We start from the raw sequence: 25,485 nt of genomic DNA, 5'->3' as shown, positions 1-25,485 counted from the left end.
TGCATACAGGTGTTCGAGTGGAGAGAAGGAATTTGTGGAACAGTGATAGAAGGGCAATGTTTCGGCGAGTGTTCAAGGATTGTAATGAAAGCTTAAGCTTTATTTGTGTTACACTAGATGGTAGCTGCAATTGTTTATGATGAAGCGGCTTGCTCTGTTCTGGATCCGTTCTAGCGTTTCAATTAGGTATTTCTGGTGAGGGGACCAAATGGGAGATGCATACTCGAGCTTGGGACGAACGAGAGTTAGGTAAGCTAGCTTGCGAACATTTGAAGGAACATTTCTTAAGTTGCGTCGCAAGTACCCCAACGATTGGGAGGCATTAGCTGAAATGAACGCGATATGCTCTGTACAAGAAAGATTCGATGTGAATAGAACTCCTAGATACTTATATTGTGTAGCTGTTGTAACAGTGTAATTGTTTATATGGTAGGGATACGGTGAGGTTGCCGACTTCTGGGTAAACGACATTGCTTTGCATTTTGTGGTATTTAATGTCGTTAGCTATTTATTGCGCCAGTTAATAATTTGTTGAAGGTCTTTCTGAAGAAGGAGATGATCATCTGAGTTTTTAATTGGGCGATAAAATATGCAGCCGTCGGCGAATATTCTGATGGTGGAGGACAAATTTTGAGGTAGGTCGTTATTAATATTAGAAGAAGCAAGGGACTGAGGACGCTACCCTGTGGGATACCAGAAGAAACGTCTGTTACGGAGGAAGAGTAGTTATTTGCAATAGTAAACTGCTGACGATTAGACAGGAAATTTCGGAGCCATGATAAGGTAAGACAGTCCAATTTAAGTGCGGAGAGTTTTGATATTAGACGACAATGTGCGACACGGTCGAATGCCTTCGAAAAATCAAGGAACAAGCAATCAATCTGTAAGTTATAATTTAAGTGTGTAGGTCTGTTGTAAATTCAAATAACTGCGTGTCGCACGAGAGGCCCTTCCTAGAGCCGTGCTGATTGTGAAAAATGAATTTGATAGTCTCAAGATGTCTGTAAATCTGCGAAGTGATAATGTGTTCAAGCAACTTGCAGGGAATGCCTGTCAATGAAATGGTACGATAATTCTCACAGGAGTTCCTGTTTCCATTTTTAAATACAGGTATCTTCCAATCTGCGGGAAGGTGGCCAGTCGCAAGTGACTGTCTGAATATGTGAAAAATAATTTTGCTTGATATTTCTACCGTATTTTTTAAACACTTTGAGTTTATACCATCTATGCCGCATGAAGAAGACATCTTAAGGATACTTATGAGAGAAGAGAGGCCCTCCAAAGTGACTTCAATAGGTTCCATGTATTGGTAGCCTGATTCTGAAACAAAAGGTATATTTCAAGTGTTCTCCTGTGTAGATACAGAGCTGAAGAATGAATTAAAGACCTCCGAACATTCGCTGTCTGGAATTGGAATATTGCTGCTCTTTTGTAATGACAATTAATCTGATTCGTTGTTAGGCTTTATTATTTTCCAAAACTTGGCAGGATTGTTCTTAAGCAGCTCAGGAAGATCATAGAAAAATATTTATTCTTAGCTTCACCTAAAGCTGAGCTGTGCGATTTAAGGTAGGTTTTGCAATTCTGCCGCGCTGCTGATGTGGGATGTCGCTTAGCGATATTATACAAGCGTTTTTCTTGTTCCTCATGCGCTGAAGCTTTTCAGTAAACCAAGGGTGCAACTTATCGTTAGTTATGTTAACGAGTCGAACATACTTATCTATTAACGCGCACAGTGTATTTTTAAACATGAGCCAGTTTTCTTCATTGGATCTATCGTAAAATAATGGGCACATTGTGTTTTCGAAGAAAGTTTTAAATTCTGAGATTATTGTTTTATTATTGCCTTTATTGTAATCATGAATTTCTTTTCTCGTTCTACCCGTAACCAGTGGCGTTGTGTTTATCGTTATTTGGAGCAAATGGTGGTCGCTGGAACCATCCAAATATTCTATGTGACCTTTTGTTTCAGGTACTATACTAAGAATGAGATCTAGAACATTGGCACCATGTGTGGGTTTCGTGACAGCTTGAAAGAGATTAAAGTCTAACGACAAGTTGATGAATTGAGAAGATATATGACAAGGAGATGATAAATTCGTCCAATCGATTAGTGGATGATTGAAATCCCGAAGAATATAAATTAAATCAGCCGGAAAGAGTTCAATGGCTTTGTTGATTGTGTCTCGGAGAGCATTGATGAAAGAATTGTTAGAACCTGGTGCACGGTAACAATTACCTATTAGTATCCTAGAAGTTGAGATCGTGCAGGCCACGCAAACAATCTCGAGATCAGAATTAGTGTTGACCAAAAATGACGTAATTGTTTTCTTTACACCAATCAAGACACCGCCTCCTCTTTTAATAGAGCGGTCACACCTATATATCTCGTGCATGTTTGAAGATGAAAAGATTTCATCATTCGTTATTGCAGAATGCAGCCATGTCTCTGTGAAAGCGATAATGTCCGATTTACTGTCTTCCAAGAAGGAAGAGATGAGATCGCGCTTTGATAATATGCTTCGTATGTTGGCATACGACAATGATAGCGAGGGTGAAGTCGGGGTTAGTTTTAGTACTTGGTGACTCTGTGCGCATGCTCCCAACCGTAGCTATCTATTCAGTGGGACAAATTCACTCGCAGAACCATCGTAGGTAGAAGTTCTTGATTCAATACGCAGCTTGTCCACTGAAAGCTTGAAAGCTTTATTCTGGGTTTTCGCAAATTCTATTAGCTTTTGTCTATCACGTCGAGTTTCCGTTGAAAAATCTTTTGAATAGAATATGACGTTCCCTTCAGTTTGTGTGCCGAAGAGAGAATGCGATCTTTGTCCTTAAAGACGGTCAGCTTGGCTATGATTGGTCACCGTTTGTCCTCGCTATATCTTCCCAACCGATACACTCGCTGAAACTGTTGTTAACTTATGTTGATGCCAAGCTTATCCGCAAAAAAGTCAGTTATTTTTTGCTCCGACTTTGTCCAGTCTTCTCTAGCGTTATCTTCCAAACCGAAGAAAAGCAGACTAGAACGTCGCAGCCTATTCTCGAAGTCATTACAGCGTGCCTTAATAACCGCCATCTGCTCAGACACGACTCGTAGAGCGTCGGAATCTGTTCCAGCTTTAATTGTGCAGTTTAACTCCATTGCTTTTTCCAAAGACACAATCTTGTCACTTAAAATTTCAATTTTGTTGTCAGCTTCCACTTGCTTCTCCCTGGCAGACTTTAAATCAGCTATCAGGGAAGCTTGACCCTCTTCAAGCAGGCGGATAGCATCTATTGCCTGGGCAAGTGAATCTTCTTCACCTTTTGTCATGGGGCCAGGATTGGTTTCTATATGTCCCGAAAGCAATAGTAAAATAGCAGACACGGTACGATATTTGCAAGTAAACAGAGCTATCAAAAACTTCAATTTTTCAACAGACTGTGGTGGGCACGACACCGCCAACAAACAGTAATTACTACTTCTAAAACTAGGCGCAGCTTTCAGTTAACTAACCTGCAATCATAACCACTGTGAGTGCGACATCTTGGATGTGATGTAGTGCCCGAAGTGGGAGCCAGCCAGCTGTCCTTTATATCTTGCCTCGGCCGCCATGAACGCACATGATGTAATCTTAGGTTGCCAGGTGGACCACATGGATTTATCTGTAACTGGCGGGTGATGAGCTGGCGTGAGCAATCGTCGATGCGGATTGGCAGGCGGCAGCAGCAGGTCGGCAGGTGGTTGTCGATCCAGGCGAAGACACCTGGACGATACCATCAGTGTTATCGTAGCCTGTAATAATAACCATCATGAGTGCGACATCTTGGATGTGATGTAGTGCCCGAAGTGGGATCCAGCCAGCTGTCCCTTGTATCTTGCCTCGGCTGCCGTGAACGCACATGATGTAATCCTAGGTTGCCAGGTGGACCACTTGGATTTATCTGTAACTGGCGGGTGATGAGCTGGAGTGAGCAATCGTCGATGCGGATTGGCAGGCGGCAGCAGCAGGTCGGTAGGCGGTTGTCGATCCGAGCGAAGATACATGGACGATACCATCAGCGTTATTGTAGCCTGTAATAATAAACAGCGTGAGTGCTACATCTTGGATGCGATGTCGTGCCCGTCGCACGTCGACTGTGACACATATCGACGGTTGCCACGAAGGCGCTGTGCGTTGTGGGGAATAGGTAGCAGGCTGTTGCATGACGTTGCACACAAGTACCTTGCGTTGCAGTACTTCACTGCCACGCTTCCTGTTGGAGCATAAACCCAAACACACATAAGAGTGTCACACTATGAACACTTTTATTTATTTTTATAATCAAATATCACTAATGTTGCCTGACGGCAGGATTCGAACAGACGAGTCTTAGCAAAGCAGTCTGAAACTCTAACCATGAGACCACGGGCACATGCCTCAGCAGCAGGAATAGAATACCATTAACGATTTCTCGCACTCAAGCCAGAGCATTGATGCGCTAGATGCGTTTCAATACAATATCAATTATATGAACTCTATGCTATGTTTCGCCGTCGTTAATAATCACACACAAAAATACTAATTTTTTTTTAAAATGTGTTTTTCTGAAGAACGTTACGCCCATTATCTGCACGAATATTGCGTTACAGCTTGAGCGCGCGGCGGCATCTGTCTACGCGTCTTCGTGTTGTAATTGCATAGGCTGGTGCACAGAAGCAGCTGTATTCTAAGACCTCAGCATACACAGCTTGCTGGAAGGAATTGTATCACAGCTAAGCAGATCCTGGCAGCTTGTGCCATCGTTTTCCCACACGTAGCAACAATTGTATTACCTGTCGGTGCGTGGTTTATGCAGCGAAGAACCGGGTCCCTGACTTCGTGAAAACATTCCCCCGCGTGGTAATTGTGGTAACGCCAGCCGAGAGGTTCATGTGAAACCCTAATCGAACTGAAGCAAGGAGGGCCACTTCGTGTTCCAGACGCAAGAACAACGTGCTGCATCGTGTCAGGCACAAGCTGGAGCTCAATGCCGGCGGCTGCAAGACACGGCGCAGCGGAAACAGGAGTATGAGGACAAGCGACAAGTGCCGAGAAAACCTTGTAGTCCCAAAGCGTGTAGCGGGCGCACACAGTGCCCGCCCTGAGCATGCCATAGTACTGGAACGCGAGGCCGACGCAAGGGGACAACGCCGACAACACCTTATACTGCTAGCCGACGCTGCTCACGCTGATCGAGTTTGTTCTCTACAAGGATGTCTGTGCACGTCACGCCACACGAGTTTATATAGCCAGCTTATGTTTACTGCCATCCTCTCTTTCTGTAATATTCTGATATGTTGCTATCGCGTTAATTACTTTGCTCTTGCGGCGAATTTGTTATTATTAAATAAATACGTCGATAAAATTGTCCAACGCTACATTCCAACAGAGAACTGCTAGCACAGAAGCCCGATACCGGAACCATTACAGCCCAGAGCTTTTTTCGCCATAACGCCGTGTCACATTATTGGATCTTAGTTTTGACACAGCTGATCCCGGAACTTATTCGAGAGACAAAGAGAGAGAGAAAATGATAAATGAAAAGGACATTATTTAAAATACATAATACGTCATGACACGTCAAAATGTGGGCCGATCCCGAAAATTTTGCAGTACAAAAATTTAGTTTTACGCTGCCTAACCATCGACACGAGGTGTAAATGCGTTGGGAGTAATAGGTTAGGTCCCTATCTCAGTCCCAACTTGCTCAGGAAAGGGTTTTTTTGTCGACTTCAACTGCACGTTGAACCACCTTCCAACATCTATCAGTTATGAATAACATTCAATCAATACATTACGCTGACGACACTTCCATCGTCTTAAAAGGTAAGGATGTAAGCAAACTGGCATCGATTGCCTACAATGCACTACAGCATATAAAAAAATGGTCTGAAGCTAACAATCTCACAATTAATTCCAATAGAACTTAAGCTATCCTTTCATTGATTGATTGATTGATTGATTGATCGATAGATGGATTCTGAAGGTGCAAGGGCCAATTGTGGCCAAAGAGCAAGCTATCCTTTTTCATACTAAAATGCTAAATTCCGTCCACAACAAAAGCTCTGCCTTGGTAATGAAAACCTAAATTTTGTAAGTGAGATTAAAACTGTGGGGGTATTTGTTTCTGAAAGCCTAAGCTGGACACAGCATATTGAGTATGTCTGTGGCGAGCTAGATAAAATATCAGGACTGCTAAATCTTCATCGACATATTCCGCCAACAACCGCTAAACTCGTAATGTGCATTTTTTTTATTCTGTGCCACTGTAATTTAATGTCGGCAATGATAAAACAAAAACAGACTCAAGCTGACCGTGTACTAAAAGCATGCCGTCCGTGCCAGTGGAAACATACCATCTGCCGCACACTCATTCCATTATTTTTTTTTTACAATATACTCCCCATTCAAATCATATACACTCTCTATTTAGCTTGTATACATTAATAAGCTATAACAACGCGTAACACTTACTTAACTTATTCGTTGAGTCTCGCGCGGTGCCATTATATGCATACATTACACAGTATAATGATCCATAAGTAGTACATTTTTATCGCACTGAATACGGTTGCCATTCGATATCGTTGCGCATGGCCACTATTCTAAGGAGCTTTGATGGCACTGGTGTCAATCTCAAAACAATATCTACGCGCTCCCTTTTAGGCAGTGTCCAGTCGAGAATTTTTTTTTTGTTGCAACCCCCGCGTTATTTATCATTTTGTTGCCTTTGTGCAAGTTGCTGCATACGTTTTTATTTTCTTGTTTTATCGCTTTTGTACACTAATATTTATAATCAGGTGCTTTGCGCTTGTTCACCGGCTGCATTTCTTTCACATGTTATGTTCTTTTTTTTAGCAAGATCACTTTGTGGTTATGTGTACCTGTATTTGCGCCTTACGTGCAAGCGCATAACTTTCTGTCGACACGTTTGACCGTCTTCTTTGCTTTATCATTTGGTAGTTTCAATGCGTCGAAATGTACATTTGAGGAAACTGGCTTTGTCATGCTTTTACTAGCTGCTTTTACCCGACTCCCCATTTCTGCCACCCGTTTTAGGAAAAACTTGTCCGCAGAAATAACCGTCACATTTTTTATATGCGATCCCTTCAAATATTACTTCTTGACAAAGCAAAGAGTCAATGCTGAAACACAAAACCTGTGTATCATGTAACCACAAAGACACCAGTATTCGGCCGTACACAGGAGCCTAACGTACACATAGCATAATAGACCTGAAATTTCTGAGAAATAATGTCGGCAAACACTATATAGCGATTGGGGCTCAGATGCTGCAGCGTTGCATTGGTTTGGCCGTACACGAGCATTCTTATGTCTCAGTTCTCAAGCGAAGCTGATCAGATATTCAGATTTCCCAATTCACGCTGGCAATTCAGATATGCCAATTCTCTTGGTCGAGCGGAAGCCGATGCGGCCACAATAGTTCGCAACACTTACAGACACCGCGACTGATGATGCACGTTGCATGTCTGTGTAACCCATAGAAAGTGTAGCATGCTGTAGGTACTCCTGAACCCAAAGGCTGAACAGTGGTGAGCGCATGCTACGAACTGACACCACGTAAAGTTTCCAGAGAACAAGCCAAAACATCTCCAAATCGTTCAGCAGCAGGGGATGATAAGACATTCAAGCAAGACCGTGCCGGCTCGTACAAGCCAGAGAGGAGGAAACACCGGGCGCTGGTTGCCATATCTTTCCTTCTCAGGGTGGCTGATTGCGCAAGAAGGTGATCCATAATTCTAAGTGTACAGAGCGAAGGTTTAACCGTGAACCAGACGATTGAGCGGAATAGCCTCTGTCGATTGTCTCGACCTTTACGCTGTGCAATCAGTTTTCTCCTCACCTAATGAATAGGTCAATGGTGCACCCAAATGACCCTGAGGTCAGATGCAATGTTTACCGACAGTGCTCGCCCCTGTTTCCATCACTTAGGTTCTTTTGCTTGCTGGGAAAAGTTTGCCCAGTAAAGTCATGCACTCGTTATTCAACACTTGTTGTGTTTTCTTGCTTTTTCGCTGCAGCTATACCATTAAAATATTTAGCAGTGCTATATTACTGAGTTCCTGTATTGAGCGGCATATTAAGAAATGCTGATTCCATGCCCCCTACACAGTGATTATTTTTGTTTGGTCGGTTTGTTTATTCTATCTGCTGTGAAGTGTCCACACGCTCTTTGGCCATTACTTGTCTTTGCGCGAAAAAAACCATATACAGCATCCTCAAGCAATCATACACAAAAGACTCACAATTTGGAAGTGGTGATTTTCGATGCGCTGTCGGATTGTCCAGGCCTTGTAAAATACCAAGTATGCGTGCACCAAGTATATTGAATAGGACATCCTCCCCAGCGGAACCAAGGCATCCCAGGACAGCAGCGAGTTGACCACGCCTGTGAACCATACAATAAGGTACTGACTGCCGCGTTCACTATCACTGTAATATAAAAACTGTAATGATTCAGCCACAGTTATTTTAACACAGTTTAACAAGTTTAACACAATCAATCAATAGCACCCAGTTGACCGCATTGGACCGAGACCCATATATGTTCATGGATAAACGCAGACAGGTAGGTTAGTTTCTCACAATAGCTGGCGTACATTCCCAGAATACCCATATACCCAGAAGTACACATAAATGCTGACGTTATGTTCCCCTACTTTCTGATTTTAATGGTAGGGGAGGAAATGTGAAGGAATCTGTGTTGAAGACTAGTAAAATGAGACTTGAAGACTGCGACGCCAAGGAGTGTGCAATTACTATTAGTTTGTCAGGGTATGAAAACAGTTCCATATTTGGTGGCTCCTTAGCATTAACTCTGGATCTTGACGGCAGAGCAGAGACAAAATGTAAAAAGGTTACACAGGTCCCACACATTGTGGGACTCACTGTAAACGAAGCTTTCTATCCTGCGCGCATTAGATTGAAGGTAATTGGTGGCCATGTTCACGGCTAGTGCTTAGGCTCTTCCGCCTTTAGTGCACTACGAGAGCGGCGAGTTGATGCTAAACGTCACTTTGCGCGCAACATTTGTGTTTGTCTACCCAGTACACATTACAAACAGCGAGACGTGTTTGCGTCAGGCCTTCTTGTGTGCCATTGCCAGCCTACAAGAAAATTTGCGCTGTCATTGCGTCACATGGCGCGTGGCATCGTGACAGAGGCGTTAAACATTAATAAAATGGGTGGATTCACATGTCAACCCCACAATACCGATACATGCATATTGCGTGTATCTTGTGGCCGATGCACGTGGGCGCCCCGATGAAGACGATGAACGCTCTCTGGCTCTGGAGCTGTAGGCTGAACTGGCTAGCGCTACATTATTCTTTGTAAATACACTTTGTAAATAGTCTGCACCTTTTATTCCTTCGTTCGCGTAACATTTTGGTGGAGGGTGCCGTTCCCCGTCCTAGCCACGGAGCTCTGCAGCAGCCGCACCGTCCTGCTTTCCGCAATGGCTACCGGTGACGACACCTCGTCTGCTTCTATTCCGGTGACCCCACCAGCCCGTACGTTACGGTTACCAACCCCCGCGATCCTGGCATATTTTCCGGCCAAAACAGTGTCCATGTTGAGGACTGGCTCACCCTGTATGAGCGTGTTAGCCCGAACAAGTGCTGTGGCCCTACCATTATGCTAGCGAATGTCCTACTCTACTTGGACTGAACTCCTCGTGTCTGGTTCCGGACACATGAAGACGAGATCTCTAGCTGGGATGCTTTCGAGGAGAAGCTCACCAAACTCTTTGGAAATCGCACCGGTCGGCAGCTGGCTCCAAGAAAACAGCTTGCTTCCCGAGATTAGTCTGCTACTCAATCGATGTCTCGTATATACAAAACGTGCTCGCTCTTTGCCGGAAAGTGGGCGACAAAATGGCTGAAGTTGACAAAGTCAGCCACGTATTTAAGGGGATCGCGGACGACGCGTCCAACTTGTTGGTCTTCAACAATGTGTCCACCATCGACGTCATTGTCAAGGAATGCCACCGGGTCATTCCATAGTTCTCCCGGTTCCTTAAGACGGCTGCGACGTCATCTTGCACCGACCGTACCGCTTCACCACCCATAAATGAGCGCGTCCCCCGTATTGTTCACCACGAGCTCAAGGCTACAAGCCCTGCGCCGTTCCATCCACGCCCGCTTGACACACACCATTCTTCTACCAGCCCCAGCGACTTCTCTCATACAGGCAGTTGTGCGGCAAGAATTTGCCAACCTTGGTTTTGCTGCTGCCTGCTCTATCTCCCAACATGACACCCAACTGGTGCCGACACCTACGCCTCACAGCGATCGGTATTCTCCTCCCAGATACCGCAACCCCACCGACTGGAGAACTCCGCACGACAAGCCTATTTGCTTCCGTTGCCTCCGCACTGGCCACGTCGCTCACCACTGCTGCAACTCCTGGACGTCGCCGTATTCGAACTTCTCTTCGCCATCTCCCCGCCCATATGCCGACCCATGCCGTTACAAGCCTCGCCGTATGCCTCCTACTGCAGGCGTATCCGTCGACGACAGCAGTCTTGCTCACTCGCCGTCACCTCAGTGCCATCGGTCCCCTTCGCCCCAGCCAAGCCGCTTTTCGTCGCCGACCAATTATGGACCCTCCTGGACAGAAAACTAGACCATGTAACTCCTCGGGGTAGTGCTGCATTATCTTCATCGTGCAGAAATCCTCCATTGACGCTCCCAACGAACCTACCTTACTTGATGTTCACGTTGACGGTGTCCCTTTGACGGCGCTAATTGATACTGGAGCCCAGGTGTCCATAATGAGTTGTAATCTCCGTCGTCGACTGAGGAAGATTGCCACGCCTCCTACTACTCAATCCATACGCGTGGCCGATGGTAGCACTGTTGCCGTCACTGGAATGGGTACTTCCCGTATTAGTATCGCTGACCGCCATGTTCTTGTTATTTTTACAGTGCTGACCAATTGTCCCCATGACTTAATCCTCGGACTCGACTTTCTTACGGCGCATTCAGCTTTGATCGATTGTTCTACCAGTACCCTTTGCTTCGAACTTCCTGTACTCGCGCATATTCGTGCCGAACTGCCGAACAACTTTAGGACGACCACCTTCGTCGGCCTGCCGCCTAAAGCCTTGACTTTCATCGATTTGCTATCATCTTTTCCTGCACCCGATGGTGCTTATGTCGCCACACCTGTTCCCGATGTTCTTTTCATGCGCAACATCACTGTGCCCCACTCCTTCGTGACCGTCGCCGTCACCGATAACCGGACATGCCTCTAAGTCGTCAATTTCGGCCTGACAAAGGAAGCTCTACCCCAAGGCATATCAGTTGCAACGCAGCGTGCTATAGGAGATGACCATGTCACGACGTTTTCAGTTGACGTCTGCTCAGGTTCTTCACCATGTCCACAGGAGGCTATTTACCCTGACGCAACATTTCATCCCATGAGTGCTGCGGACCTATTGCCTGAACAGGCAGCAGCTCTGTGCCGCCTTCTGTGGTCCTACCACGACATCTTCCACCTCAACAATCGCCATTTGGGCCAGACTTCAATTGTTAAGCATCACATAAATACTGCTGATTCGAGTCCTATTTATAGCCGGCCATATGGAGTTTCTCCTTCAGAGCGTAAGGTTATTCAAGATGAAGTGAACAAGATGCTTGCCAAAAGTATTTTGAACCTTCGTCGAGCCCTTGGTTGTCGCCCATGGTACTTGTTAAAAAGAAAGATGGCACATGGCGTTTCTGCGTAGATTATCGTCATCTAAACCGCATAACCAAGAAAGACGTCTACCCCTTGCCTCGCATTGACGACGCCCTCGATTGTCTCCACGGTGCAAACTATTTTTCATCAATAGACCTGCGGTCTGGTTATTAGCTGATTTCTGTGGATGAAAAGGACGAAGAGAAGACCGCGTTCGTCACTCCTGATGGCCTATATCAATTCAAAGCTATGCCATTCGGTCTATGCGATGGCCTATCAACGTTCGAATGTATGATGGGCCGTTTACTTCAAGGGTTCAAATGGTCAACATGCCTCTGCTACCTAGACGACGTTCTCGTATTTTCACCTACATTTGAGACACAGCTTGAGCGCTTATTAGCTGTTCTTCAACTCTTCCGCGAGGCTGGGTTGCAACTAACTTCATCGAAGTGTCACTTCGGTCGTCGGCAGATTACAGTGCTGCACCATCTCGTCGATGCTTCCGGTATACAACCAGACCCGGAGAAAATTCGTGCTGTCACGTGTTTTCCTATACCTCAGTCTGTCAAAGGCGTCCGAAGTTTCGTTGGACTCTGCTCCTACTTGCGACCCTTCGTTAAAACTTCGGTGTGATTGCCTGACCACTTACTGTACTTCTGAAGAAAAACGTGCCGCTTACGTGGGGCCCCACTCAAACTGCCGCGTTTGCCCAGCTCACCAACGTTCTCACCACGCCACCTATACTGGCTATTTTGCCGTCCTCTCGAACCGATTCCAGTGGTCACGGTATCGCCGCCGTCTTAGCCCAGCGCAAACAGGGTCAAGATCGTGTTATCGCCTACGCTAGCCGCCCCCTCACAGCAGCGGAGCGCAACTATTCGATTACAGATCGTGAATGCCTGGCTCTCGTCTGGGCGGTTTCCGAATTCCACCGATACTTGTATGGCACGCAATCACGGACCACCACGCGCTCTGCTGGCTTTCCTCACTCAAGGATCCTACCAGCCGGCTTGGTCACTGGGCTCTGCGGTTGCAAGAATATTCCTATTGAGTCGTGTACAAGTCGGGCCGATTGCATCAAGACGCAGACTCTTTATCACACTACAAAGTGGACGAACCACCCGCTGACCCTGACCCCGATGCCGACGCTTGCGTTTTCTCCGTTTCTCAAATGATACACGTTGCCGACGAGCAACGCCGTGATGCCGCCTTGCGCGCCATCATTGATGGCTTGAAATCTGTTTGTTCTCCAGGATGGTGAATTGTATTGCCACAATGTACGCCCCGACGGTCCTGCCCTACTCCTCGTCATTCCTAAGCGCCTCTGATCAGCTGTTCTCCAGGAACTTCATGATTTACCAGTGGCCGGTCACCTTCGCGTCTCCCGCACCTTCAACCGGATTCGCTGACACTTCTTTTGGCCATGCCTTGCCCGCTCCGTCCGGAAATACGTTGCGGCATGTGACAAATACCAGCGCCGAAAAACACCATCGATGCACCCTGCCGGGTGCCTTCAACTACTCGGCATTCCTTCGGAGCCGATTTTTCGCGTTAACTTGGACCTACCTGGCCGTTTCCCTCTATCCACGTCTAGAAACAAGTGGGTTGCTGTGGCGACAGATTACGCCATGCGCTACGCCGTCACCAGAGCACTTCCAACAAGCTGTGCCACAGATGTCACTGATTTTCTTTTACGCGACGTGATTCTGCAGCATGGCGCTCCATACCAATTGCTCACTGACCGTGGTCGGAGATTTCTTTCTAAAGTCATCGCCGGCATCCTGCAGTCCTGCTCAACCAAGCACTAGCTGACTCCGTCTCATCATCCACAGACTAATGATCTCACGGAGGGTCTGAATCGTACCCTAAGAGACATGCTCGCAAAGTACGTCTCGTCCGACCATACTATTTGGGACCTTGCCCTACCCTGTGTCACTTTTGTGTATAAATCTTCGCGTCACGACACTGCAGGATATTGTCTGTTCTTTCTGTTGTTCGGCCGAGAAGCTACATTGCCACTGGACGCATTCCTCCCATCCGCTGCAGCAGAGACCAGCGAGTATGCACTTGATGCCTTCACCAGAGCAGACCAAGCACGCGAAATTGCGCGCGCTCGCCTCCTGACCTCGCAAGAGAAACAACGCCGTTTGTACGATCGCCAACCCAGAGACGTCCATTTTTCTCCTGGATCTCTGGTATTCCTTTGGTCCCCGACTCGTCACGTTGGCCTGTCAGAAAAGCGAATGTCTCGGTACACAGGTCCATATCGAGTGCTGCGTGCCGTGACTCCAGTTACGTAAGAAATCGCCTTAGTCAGTACCAGTGCCGCATGTGCTCCGAATTCCACTGATGTTGTGAATGTTGCACTCCTCAAATCATATTCCTCTCCTGTTATCACCCATGTTTTGACGGACCGGGATGGGGCTTCCGTCGCCGTGGATAATGATACATTCATATTGCGTGTTTCTAGTGGCCAATGCACGCGGGCGCCCCGACGAAGACGACGAACGCTCTCTGGTTCTCGAGCTGTTAGCTGAACTGGCTCGCGCTGCATTATTCTTAGTAAATACACTTTGCAAATAGTCTCCAGATCTTATGCATTCGTTCGCGTTACAATATAATTATGAGGAACGCGGTAGTTGGGGACACCGGATTATTTTTAACCTCTTGGGATCCTTTCATGCGTTACTAAATCAAATTATAAGGCCATTTTTTCCCTTCGCCTCCATTTAAATGCAGCTGCCATGGTCTTAATCTAACCCGCGACCTCTAGAAACGCCATGTACACAAGGCGTCCACGGCGGTTACGAAAGTGTTGATTTGCTGGACGGCCGCTCGCGTAGTATCGTCTTGACACTGCGGTGCTTTAATGCGCCTTTGCGATTGCACGCCCTGCGTCAGTTGTCCGTTGGATGGCTTGCACGGCCTTTATTTGACAGAAATAGCTGGAAAGTGCCATATCATCATTTTAAGTTTATACTGTTTTCCTGTAACTGCTGCCATATCTTTCCTATCCTAGCATACAGAGGAACTCTAGCCTTCCCCTTTTCCGTGCCCCCTATTTATGTGAACTGCCAGGAACGAAGAGTGCCAAGGCTGTCATTCACTCGTTTCGTGAATGCGTAGGTCATACACATTCTCTTCACCTCTCCATGCCTTTTTATACCACTCTATCTATATCTGCTCTGAACTGTTCTGCATTAGTATAAGGTTAAGCGCTGCAGGCTTCTGCAATAGGGTTGCGGAGGCCTCACCGATAATTGCAGCAGTATAGAGGGTATAGTGCCGACGCCCAGGGAGCTCCACAGGGCATTGTGGTGATGCTAAGAAAAGGTTGAAACAAATTTCTCGCGTCTTCTGTCCTCTCAGCCATGCTCCTGCCATGTATACACAAGCTATCAACCTCCCCTCCCCGATGCACTGTGCCAGGAAGCAGCAGCAGCAGCAGCAGTGGAAGAGTGGAAGGAAGAGGCAAAGTGAGGTTTGCTTTAAAACGAAAGTCCTTCATAGATGTAGGTCAATCTCAGCAGCTCGTACATCAAAGACAGCCAAGGTCTGAGACCCTCTTCAGAAGATCCTGGTAACTGGTCGCCTCGCTGAAATACAGCAGCAGTTTCCGCTACGTTCGAGCGCGATCATGGTTCGCTGTTCTCAGTGATGGCTTCCACCATCCCACGCAGGCTGCGTTGCAGGCTACGATCTCTGCTTTCACGGCCACAGCCGTACCAGGATGACGTCACACGTGCAACAGGTAGAACGCGACATGAGAAAAATAAATGACGGATTACTGGCTAAAGAAACCGTGCGTACAAGTTTTCTATTCGAATGAGATATAAGCAGGGTATTGTTTGTTTTATAATCAGTGACCATTACGTTTAAAGGTGAATTAGTGGCTCTGACACACGGTGCCTTGCATTCCATGTGCACGCCACACGATAACCTTCTGCAGAACTCCTCTTATTGGAAGAATATGGCTCCATCAAGTCTGTAACTGTGAAAAGCCTGGTTGGCGGCGACTATTGCTCGTGTTCTTCGGTTCGGAAACACTTCTGAACAACCGACGACCACTTAGATGTTGAGCTCCACAAGGGGTACACATTCAGCTACATCCATCTACAGCAGGCACCACCATGGGTTACGTGATACACGAAACTCTTTTTATTGCATCGACACGCGTAGGTTTATCACGTGTTTATCCTGTTCCTGGGACCGTTTCTCCTCCGCCATATGCCAGGCATATCGAATTAGAACAAATTCTGAGAATGTATCAAGAGTACCAGTATCAAGATATGTGTCATCAAACTTGCGGGAAATATGCGCTCCTTTTCCACTTAGTTTTTTTCTGAAAACGCTGTTTCACGCTTTGAAGCAAAAAAGTAGCAGGAGCGCCAAAGCATGTCGTCGGAGATTTCGAAAATTATCTCGAAACTGAGATATCACCTGAGCGGTTGAGTTATTGCGAATTCACTGCCTACATTTCGTAAATGGACATATGTGCCGTAAAGTAATTAAAACAATAAGTATTGTAATTATGGTAATTCTACAATTAGGCATTCCGATATCTCGCACTAGTAATGGCCACTTCATCGATTAAGTTTGATCAAGGTTGGCAAATTGTGCTATCTGCCACAAGCAATCTTTAAAAGGTTGCTCAGCTAAAAATACACCCTGCATGTCAATTCTGCCCCAGACGCACATGGATGGTGCACCGGCCTAAGTCAGAGTAGGCTATTCAGTTGAAATATGACCTCAGTTGCTAGGCAAGTATAACTTAATGATCAGCTCAAAGTATCAAGGTTCGCTACATCAGCTACCTCTAGTTTTAAAGATGAGGCTCATAAATTCCTCTTTATTAGGTGTACAGCGATTGACTCACCCTCCTTATGAATGAGCCAACAGAGCATTCTATCTTTACAATCCCGCTGAAGGGTCACAGCGGGTCTTCTCGTACAACTTTCTTGTGCAGAATATAAAGGCGAATATACCAAATGGTGTACGTCCCCACACTGCTGGGACAATTAGACAAGCCATTAAAGTGCACTTGCTCCAATTTTCACTCGAACAAATGTATAAAAGTACACCATTTTCCCTGAATTAGTGTCACACTGGAACGCCCTAGGCTCAACTGTTTTTCATGCAAGTAACTGTAAATGCAAAATAGAACGCATGTATTCTGATCCTAATTATTGCCTGTGGTCTTGCTTTCTTTGACTGAATTTTTGTTTTCATTTTTGCTGCTTGTGTGGTTGCTACGTGCTTGTTATGACTCTGGATTGTTACTTGTATAGCTCCTCCTGCATGGATCGCAGGGTGATTTGTAGTATCGACAAATAAAACTGAAAAATTTGTTGCCAGGCCCCCACCCACTTGTAGTCATGAAGTCGTCTGCTATGCGCTAGCGCTAACTCAGTGTTGCCTTAAGCTTCTTTCTTTATCAAAAATACAGCCAGCTGGGCCAGCTGCGCTGCATTCTTGTAAACCACGCAGATAAAGAAGATACAAGGGTAAGCAGATCTATAAGGACAAGCGCAGGATCCCCAACGAATTTATTAAAACGCAACGTACAAAATATACAGGCTAGTACTCCCTGCTACATACCCACTTGGTCAATTTTAAACACAAGAAAATAAAACGGCCAACTCCAAAACTGGTAATCACTCATTCGACAAACGCTCCGGAGGTCAGCGAATTCTTTGCTGTTCGTGATAATAATGGCTGGCTGACGCAAGCTTAAGGCAGCTTGATATGAGATGTCTCGATGATATGGCAATTCGGTTTTTCTCTTTCCCTGAAAAAAAACTTGAGTGTCTTCGAATACAAATTACCTTCGAAGACCAGCCTGTATAACTAGTAACTTTTCATTTCAACAAATTATTTGCAAACATGCGCTCGTCCCGTCTTTCAACAGCGTAATTTTCAGCAATGTGCCCGTCTTTACATGCTCAACATATTTCGACTTCGTTCATTCACCGCCCATAGCAGCAAACAAGCGCACGTGCTAACAAATGCCCCTGCTGCTGCTCTGCGTGCCCGTTGAGTGGGGGAAGGATGATAGAAGGCGACTACCTTTTAAAAAAAACTTTCTTTTACAATTTTAGCCTCAAAACTAAAAAAATTATGAAAAATATATCCTCGAAACTTCATGCCGAAGCAAGTCGTAGAAGTGCTCACCGGCAACAATACTTGCATTCAGTGACGAAATTTTCATCGCACATGAAGCAAAAGCGCAACGGGTATTTTACCTCAGGCCAACAACGTGGCCAAGCTGCCTTCATAAGTGCGATCGAGCCCCATCGAGATTGCTGGTAGCTCGCTCAATTACTCAAAAGCATTCCAAAGCGAAAAGCTAGAGTAATTACCAGGAAGGATTTTGCAAAGGAATGACTGATAAATGATGCGCGAAATTAGCACCATAAAGATTTTTGTGCTTGATGCTTCACAACTGAACACTTAAACACAATTTCTAGAAAACGCTAGTTTTCCTCACAATAGAACATCATCTCCGCAACTGACAACATTTTCAACTCGACATTTAGAACAATAGTCCTAATTTGTCTTATGTATATACCTAACTAAAACAATCTTCCTACCCAAAGTAGATCTCTTAAATAACTGGTGTTCCTTGCGGAATTTCCCTTATGTGGGGTTGGCAAGGTTGAAAAATTTAATTTGAAGTGAATTACAGTGTCACGGTTATTATTTTAGTTCAGTAAAAACCCAATTTGTCAATAGTTTTTGACAGATGTCTCAACTCACTAATTGCTTTAGTAACATTTTTAATGTTCCTTAACAAATGTACTAATATGAATAGATAGAAAAGAATATATATTTACAACACTTCTCAATTGTTTCGAACACAACTGAGCTTCCCTAATTACGAATTACTTAACTAAACACCCGTAAATGTAGAAAACTTTCCTTTATGAGAACATGAGAATTACAAAACATCTCTGACGTCCCGTGTAATGCCAACTACTTACACTTAATCAGCTCAACGGAAACAAAAAGTGAGGTGTCATCAACTAGGAAATCTCTTATGACCCGTTGGATTGATTTCGTACCTTAATTTCCATCTGTCATAATGAAAGCTGTTCCGATACGTCGGCGAAAACTTGTCAATTGTGCACATTGGCAGCCTTCAGCCGGAATGCAAGTGCACTGCTTAAATAAGTTAGGTTAGGCTAGACTTTTACCTGCGAGGTAACAAAGAAAGGCCCAACAGAGTTTTCGTTTTCAGACCAGATTGAAGAATGTGAGCACGACCACCAGTATTAGGCCATGGAACACCACACTCCTAAAGAAAGCGTGAACTGCACCAAGATGAAGGTAACCGGCGGGTAGCATCAAGCCGTGTGTGAACGCTACATTTCTGTTTAAGGGTGTGGGCGTGGAAGTCATGATACATTTAAGAGAATATAAGGAGCCTGGTTTTAATACACATCATGACAGTGAAGTCAAACAACTTTTCCTAATTGTTAAATTTAGTACCAGTATAGCTCATGCACCAGCAATGAAATTGAGAAGGTCACCTGTCTCGTACTGCGATGACACAAGTTCGTGATGGTTAGTAGATAAGGCTCGCTGTTTCTTTCTTATTTCAATATTTCTAATTCCGTTTATTTATTTTCTTCTTTTCTATCCTGAGCTGTTGTGTGTCATGTCAATAACAGTGTGTTTACTTTCTGTTGCCGAAGTTAAAATTGTAACTGCCTGCCATGTAACACGCTGCCCTGCAAACGCAATCATCTTTCCTCATGGTCACTGAACGGCGCCAACGACTGTTTTCTTCGAACGAATCAGTACACAATAAAAATGAATGTTTGACCCGTCCTGCGTGACGTCGGGCATAGTACACCAACAGATGGTCTCGCTCATACGTTTTCGCCATGACTATTTGCTTTTCGAAGCATCACCTGGCAACCACAAGGGCTCACACGTGCAGACAATGTGCGTATTCGGTTGTTGGCAAGCGCGTTCCTCGTCTACTACATGTGTACTATCTGTGGTCACGCTTCGTGAAGCTTAAGGCATGGGAATTTGGCTAGTCCATTTTGTTGCGGCGGCATGGCGCAGCATGCTTTGAGCATAGGGGCCGCATCGTAGCGAGGCTGCTCTCGATGTTCATGAGCGCGACCACCGCTTGCCCTCTCGTTCTTCCTCCGCTGTACAGCAGCAGGACAGTAAAACACTTGCTGTTTTGCGCCCCCAAGCAGACCAGATGCTTACGCCAACGGCATATTCCGGTGAGAACTCGTGTCCCAACTCTCCTGGTGGCTCGAGCTGACCGGGCCAGTGGAGAAGCTCACAGATAACATGGACGGTGTGTACTGAATTCGATTCTTCCGGTCAGCCCTTTTGCTTGACGGCTCAGCTGAGGGTCCTTGACCCGAGGCGTGCGCAAAACTGCTAGCTGCTCCTGTTCTTGACGCTATGCCAAAGAGACGCAGCTCAATTCACGTGCATGCTCTTACTGCGCCGGATCGCCCGCGGAGGCTATACCGAGCTGAAGGAACGTTGCCCTGGTGGCATGGTCGTTGGGAGTCATTCTCCCATAAAGCGGTGTGTTACAGCCTTCTCTGTAATTGTTGTGTCACCCGTGAATTGCGGGAGCTCGGGCTTGCGCGCACCGCACAGGTAGGGCGTAAAGATTAGACAACGCGAAGGTAGTCGTCGCATAAGAGCCTTCATTGTACTCTGGGCCTTCTCCTTGCAGCACCCTGCCTCGCTCACAGTGCAGACCGAATGAGCGTCCGCCTTGGGTACATGCAACACACGCGGCTGCGCGGGTCCTCCCTCTGAAGGCTTGGATTATCGGACTCGCGTGGAGGCGGGGGTGACTCCCGGTGGAGCACCTCGGGATGGAGTCCTCAAAGTATTAGAGTCGCGTGAAATGCTTAGATAGTGCAGACGCCGAGAATTTATCTCCTCACAGCCTAAGCAAGCAGGCTGGAATTAAATCGTATAGCCGATGATCGCCTGCTCATCTAATGTAATGTATTGAGTCACTTTCAAGTTGCAGAGCTTTGCAAAAAAAAAAAGCTCCAGAAGCCCTGGTCTTTAGACTTCTGGTGAGCGGGGATCGAAGCGGCGAAATTGTGATTCATGGCGCAGCTCTTTAAGAAGCAGATAGCGTGAGCGATATGCTCATCTAATATTTCCACTAAGGCACGGGGATGTGAAGGCCAGCCCTGATCTTCGATAGCTGTTGTAAATCTGTTGCACAATTTTTCAATTTCATGTTCGTACTGTGGCCCAGTCATGAAAACGGAAAATCTTCAAAGGAGAAGTTGTAGAGCCTTTTGAAAAGTGTACTAATTATTTCTTTACATGACGATAGGTGGTGTGTATTATTTTTTCTTGGCAGCAAACAATGCATGCGAGAGTTGGCGAAAAAACACGACTAGGCGCTTACGTGCAGCGGCATTGGTGCCCCGCACGTGCTATGAAAGAATGGTTGTTGCCGTGCACAAGCCTGCATAAGCAGGCCTTGAGCAACGGAGATGGCTTCCACTTTTCACTAGGTTGTTGAAGGAATCATGCTTGTGGCCAGTGCATGTCTTCGATGCAGCATTTGACGGAAGCATGTTCGAGGAGACTACTTTCACTGCGAGCAAGTACCTAGTCACGCGACATTTTTCCATTTTCGCGCGGTTTTGTTGGTACCCGGAAAATCTCAGCAGCTACCATCGCGGAACTTGTTTGAATATTTGTCAATAGGTTCTACAACTTCTGCATTAAATGCTGTGTGTTTAAATGAATACTCTAAAATATCGGTAATTAGGTATTGTTGATAATTTACCTAAGCTATAGAGGACAGCGAACAGAACCAAGTTGGCTGCATTTTTGTAACGCACACGTGATTTTTTAAAGTCTTGGCATGAGTTTCCGGAGAAACCCGGTAGGGTGACCGTTGTAACCAAAGCGGAAGAAAATTACGTCCGTGCGCCATGAATGAAGCAGCGCTCTGCCCTGCCGTGTGCTAGCAATGACGCCGGCACTTCCAAGGTAACGAGTGCAGGAGAACCGTGGGCTCAGCCAAGTCAAAAGTGGAGCCTGCGCACTCCGCTCTGGAGGATCACAGTGCTGTACCCTCTCAATTTTAATGCAGAAAACGCAGCCAACTCAAACCGATCCAATTCTTACCAGGGGAAGCTATTTATACCATATAGTGCAGGGAGTCGGAATTACCTGCTAATGTTGCTATCAGCCTGTCGTTGAAGCTGCGGCGACGCGTATCGCAATGTCACCGCTGCGCTTGAAGGTACTTGAACCATTCGCTTAGAGTTGTCACTATATTGACCACACCAATTTGTGAAACGTTTTCATGTAAATACAAAGCAACGTTTGTTGTTGTGATGCATACCCCCCTTTCCTGTTGCGCAGGCGAAAACAATCCAGGCCAAGCCCAGCGCCCAGGCGATGCGGTGAGTGATGGCATACGCGATTGTCACGTGCAGAGGCGGCAAGTCCCCCAGACCCCAGGGAGCGGCAGCAAAGAGTGATGCCCCGATGAACAGCAGCGACAAAGCCCAGAGGACGGACTGCAGTGGCTGCGAGGAGGGATAGTGCAGAGCTCACTCAGCGCTCAATATTTCTGTAAACATACACAGCCGAAACAGCAGGAAGTATTGGTTGGTCCGCTTGCAATGCCCTATTACGAATCAACTGAACTACACTGATCTTAAAAAGAACAATTAAGAAGCTTAGTGGAACTAGGAGCCTATTCCACTTCTTTAGCTGAATTCCAAGTGTGTAAAAGAGTAAACGTATAAAGCGATCTACCAGGCAGCGTGCCGTGTACTTTTTGTTATCACCCGTCGTGGTGGCGTAGTGGCTTTGGTGTTGCGCTGCTAAGCCCGGCGTCGCGGGATCAAATGCAGGCCGCGGCGGCCGCATTTCGGTGGGCGCGCAATTCAGAAACACTCGTGTGCCGTGCGTTGGGTGCACGTTAAAGTACCCTAGGTGGTCAAAATTATTCCGGCGTCCGCCACTATGGCGTGCTTGTAATTATATCGTGGTCTTGCAAGGGAAACCCCAGAATTCACTTTTTTTTAAGCTGGTGATTTTCTTTTTCAAGAGTGCGAAATAACACCCAGTGGGTGAAAACAATAAAATTCCATGGACGATGATGGAGCAAAAATGAATGGTCATTACTCTGTGTGTGAATATGAATGCAAGAACAGCTACGATACAAAATGTAGCTGTGTTAATGCCATTCTCTCTACAGTTCTGTTGACAATAAATATTTTCAACATTACTACTGCAGTTTCCGGCTCGATAGTAACGAAATAATTTTTATTGTTGACCGCAGTAATAACAACTATTAAGTTATTTTGGTCACTTGGCCGGGTGAAAAGCTTTCCTAGTGACCTCCACACAAATGTCGCCTGTCGTACTTCATGCTAGAGAAGTATGCCATTCACGTTGTTACTGAAGAAAAGATTAGCAAGATCATTCAGTTGATTTAAGACTGGTTGTACTACACACGCAGAAACTTTAGATGCGAACCTGCTTGTGTCAATAATTTGTAATTATTGCTGCCAAAAGTAAATTACCCCTACTTGGCACGCCGCGCGAGATACGTCTCATTTGGGAAGCAGCGCTTATTAGCAGATATTTTTATACTTCTCAAATTACTTGATATCTTCTGAGCAGTCAAGTCATCGTTTCGGTCTGTAAATATTTGAAAATCATAGGATTCAGCAAGACATTGACTCAATAGATAACCATATTAATTAACAATAGTGAACTACTTAGCTTTGGCTAAGGGGACACAGTAGTGCAGTATAAAAGAGACCAAAGTAGGGTGAACGTTGAAAAAAAGACAGCTCGAAAAGAAAAGGAACAGGAATGGGGTTTTCATTGAGGTAAAAAATCTGGCAGTTATCATTCGGGAAATTGAGATACTCTTGAGAACTGGGTAGCGTCGAAATGGCCGAAGCAAGGTAGCTGGGCGAGTTGGATGGTGCCATAATGACACGCATAATCCTCTCATAAATGTGCGAGTGGTTCGTGTGGGATATATAAGTATATATGTACGGGTAATGCCTATTTGCAGCCTTCCTTCTAACATATTACATCGAATCTAGGGCGGCCGTGATTCAAATCTGACCACAAAAATTCTAAAGGTGGGAAAATGAAACGTTTCTTCGACTGCTATTGTACACGAGAAGATCCCCAAAAGGCAAATTACATTTATTGTCAATGCCCAGTGCAAGCCATGAATTTGCATCGGCTCAGTGTCCGTGAGCTCGGTGTGAGCGTTTCGCGGAAAGAGAACTTTTACAAATAAAAAGAGAAAAAAAAAACAATCACTGGGTTCGCACTGCACGCGGTCAATGAGGCTGAAATGGCGTTTCTTGCAGAGTTGTGCGCGGCTGAGGGCTACAGTGCTGTCTTTTGGCGCTGGTGGCGCATCGTGTTTGTAGTTCCGATGGCACCCAATGAAATTCTCGAATTTAAGCCGATATAGGGCCTTCATAACTTATCGTTTAAAAAGGAAATATGGGGTTAGATTAGAAAAAAATATGCCTATTAGCCACGTGTATTCTTACCACAGGGATCTTGGATTGTCGGTATCGCTCATAGGCAAAGGCAGTGAGTGCACCAAGGAAGTAGGGACCTACGTGGGCGTGTGGCAGCAGGTACATCCAGCGATTCATAGTGAGAGCAAACCTGCGCAGAGTTTAGGAAACTTTTGTTGTATCTATCTGCATCTCAGCCGCGTTCTAAAACATCGTTGCTTGACGGTCCAAAAGCAGAATGTAGGACGCCAACGTCTCTCCTCTGCACAAGTTCTGGCATATACGCATTTCTTTAAGGCACGAGAACAGACACCAGAAAAAAAAAAGACACGCCACATATAGGCAAGTTATTTTTATGTGGTATGCGTTTTACCGCCGTTGAGAAAATGGTTAGCAAACTGCACCTACTTGTCCCGCTGTAGGTCTTTTTCAAGTCTCTGCGGTAGTTTTATACCGGCTACTGAAGCGTTCTACGACCCATTTTATCATTCTGCACCCATTTTCCTTCACGTGACTCGCGACAATTTTCACACAGATCAATCGCGACCGGCCACATACATTTGTCGCATTCAGAGTCGATAAAGATACTGTATACTCGCTGGGAAGCCCGTCACTCTTGGGCCGAGTTTTCTCACCACTGACCCATGCCCTTTATCGAGCAAAATATCAGTCTGCAACTCAACTGACATGCAGTGAGAAGTGCTGTTTCGCGAGGGCTTCTCATGCAGCACTCCACCCTGGCCGGCGGGAAAAGCAACAACGTAAGCAAATAGGGATAAGCGACGCATACACTGCGGCGGTATGTGCGACAGCGAAAATGCAGGCTTTGTGCGTGGTAGGATTGCTAGGGACATAAACAATAAACATTAACATCGTTATACAATAGACGAAAACAGTACCGAAGGAAACAGCGCTTCTAGAGCGCTGCGCCTACCCCTATCCCAAAAGGCATGTGGCCTGAACAAGATGGCAGTGGCAGCAGTGCCTCGCGAAAAATAATGATCCTTCGAGGCAAGCATTTCCTATCAAGATCTGCCCTTTCATCAGGCTACGGAGAAAATAATTTCTGCACAACAAAGCAATTGAATAAAAAAAAACAGCACAAACAGGGCACGAGCACACACATGGAGGACTGGGCACCCTTCCAGCGTAATTTTATTCAGAAGAAAGAGCCTTTACATGCACGTATCTTTTCACCGTGCATGACATGGCAAAATTTCAGAAGGCCAACCAAGAACTCAATTTCTCTTTGT

At 45.8% G+C, this 25,485-nt stretch overlaps 1 protein-coding gene across 2 annotated transcripts in view; it reads right to left on the bottom strand.

The window, feature by feature from the left end:
* LOC135919115 (nose resistant to fluoxetine protein 6-like) overlaps nt 1-25,485 on the bottom strand; it is a 360,507-nt gene that overhangs the window by 37,134 nt on the left and 297,888 nt on the right. The window contains exons 12-14 of one of the 2 annotated variants that reach the window (XM_065452846.1): nt 24,263-24,383; nt 22,072-22,258; nt 8,273-8,415 (exon numbers count right to left, since the gene is read on the bottom strand). In XM_065452846.1, coding sequence (XP_065308918.1) covers nt 8,273-8,415; nt 22,072-22,258; nt 24,263-24,383 — 451 coding nt within the window. The remainder of the gene's footprint in view (nt 1-8,272; nt 8,416-22,071; nt 22,259-24,262; nt 24,384-25,485) is intronic. The other variant, XM_065452847.1, reaches the window with a different exon arrangement.

This window comes from Dermacentor albipictus, chromosome 1 (genome assembly GCF_038994185.2).
Source record: "Dermacentor albipictus isolate Rhodes 1998 colony chromosome 1, USDA_Dalb.pri_finalv2, whole genome shotgun sequence".
NCBI classification, from domain to species: domain Eukaryota; kingdom Metazoa; phylum Arthropoda; class Arachnida; order Ixodida; family Ixodidae; genus Dermacentor; species Dermacentor albipictus.
The sequence above is the reverse complement of the archived record's forward strand: the minus strand, read 5'-3'. Positions and strand labels throughout refer to the sequence as shown.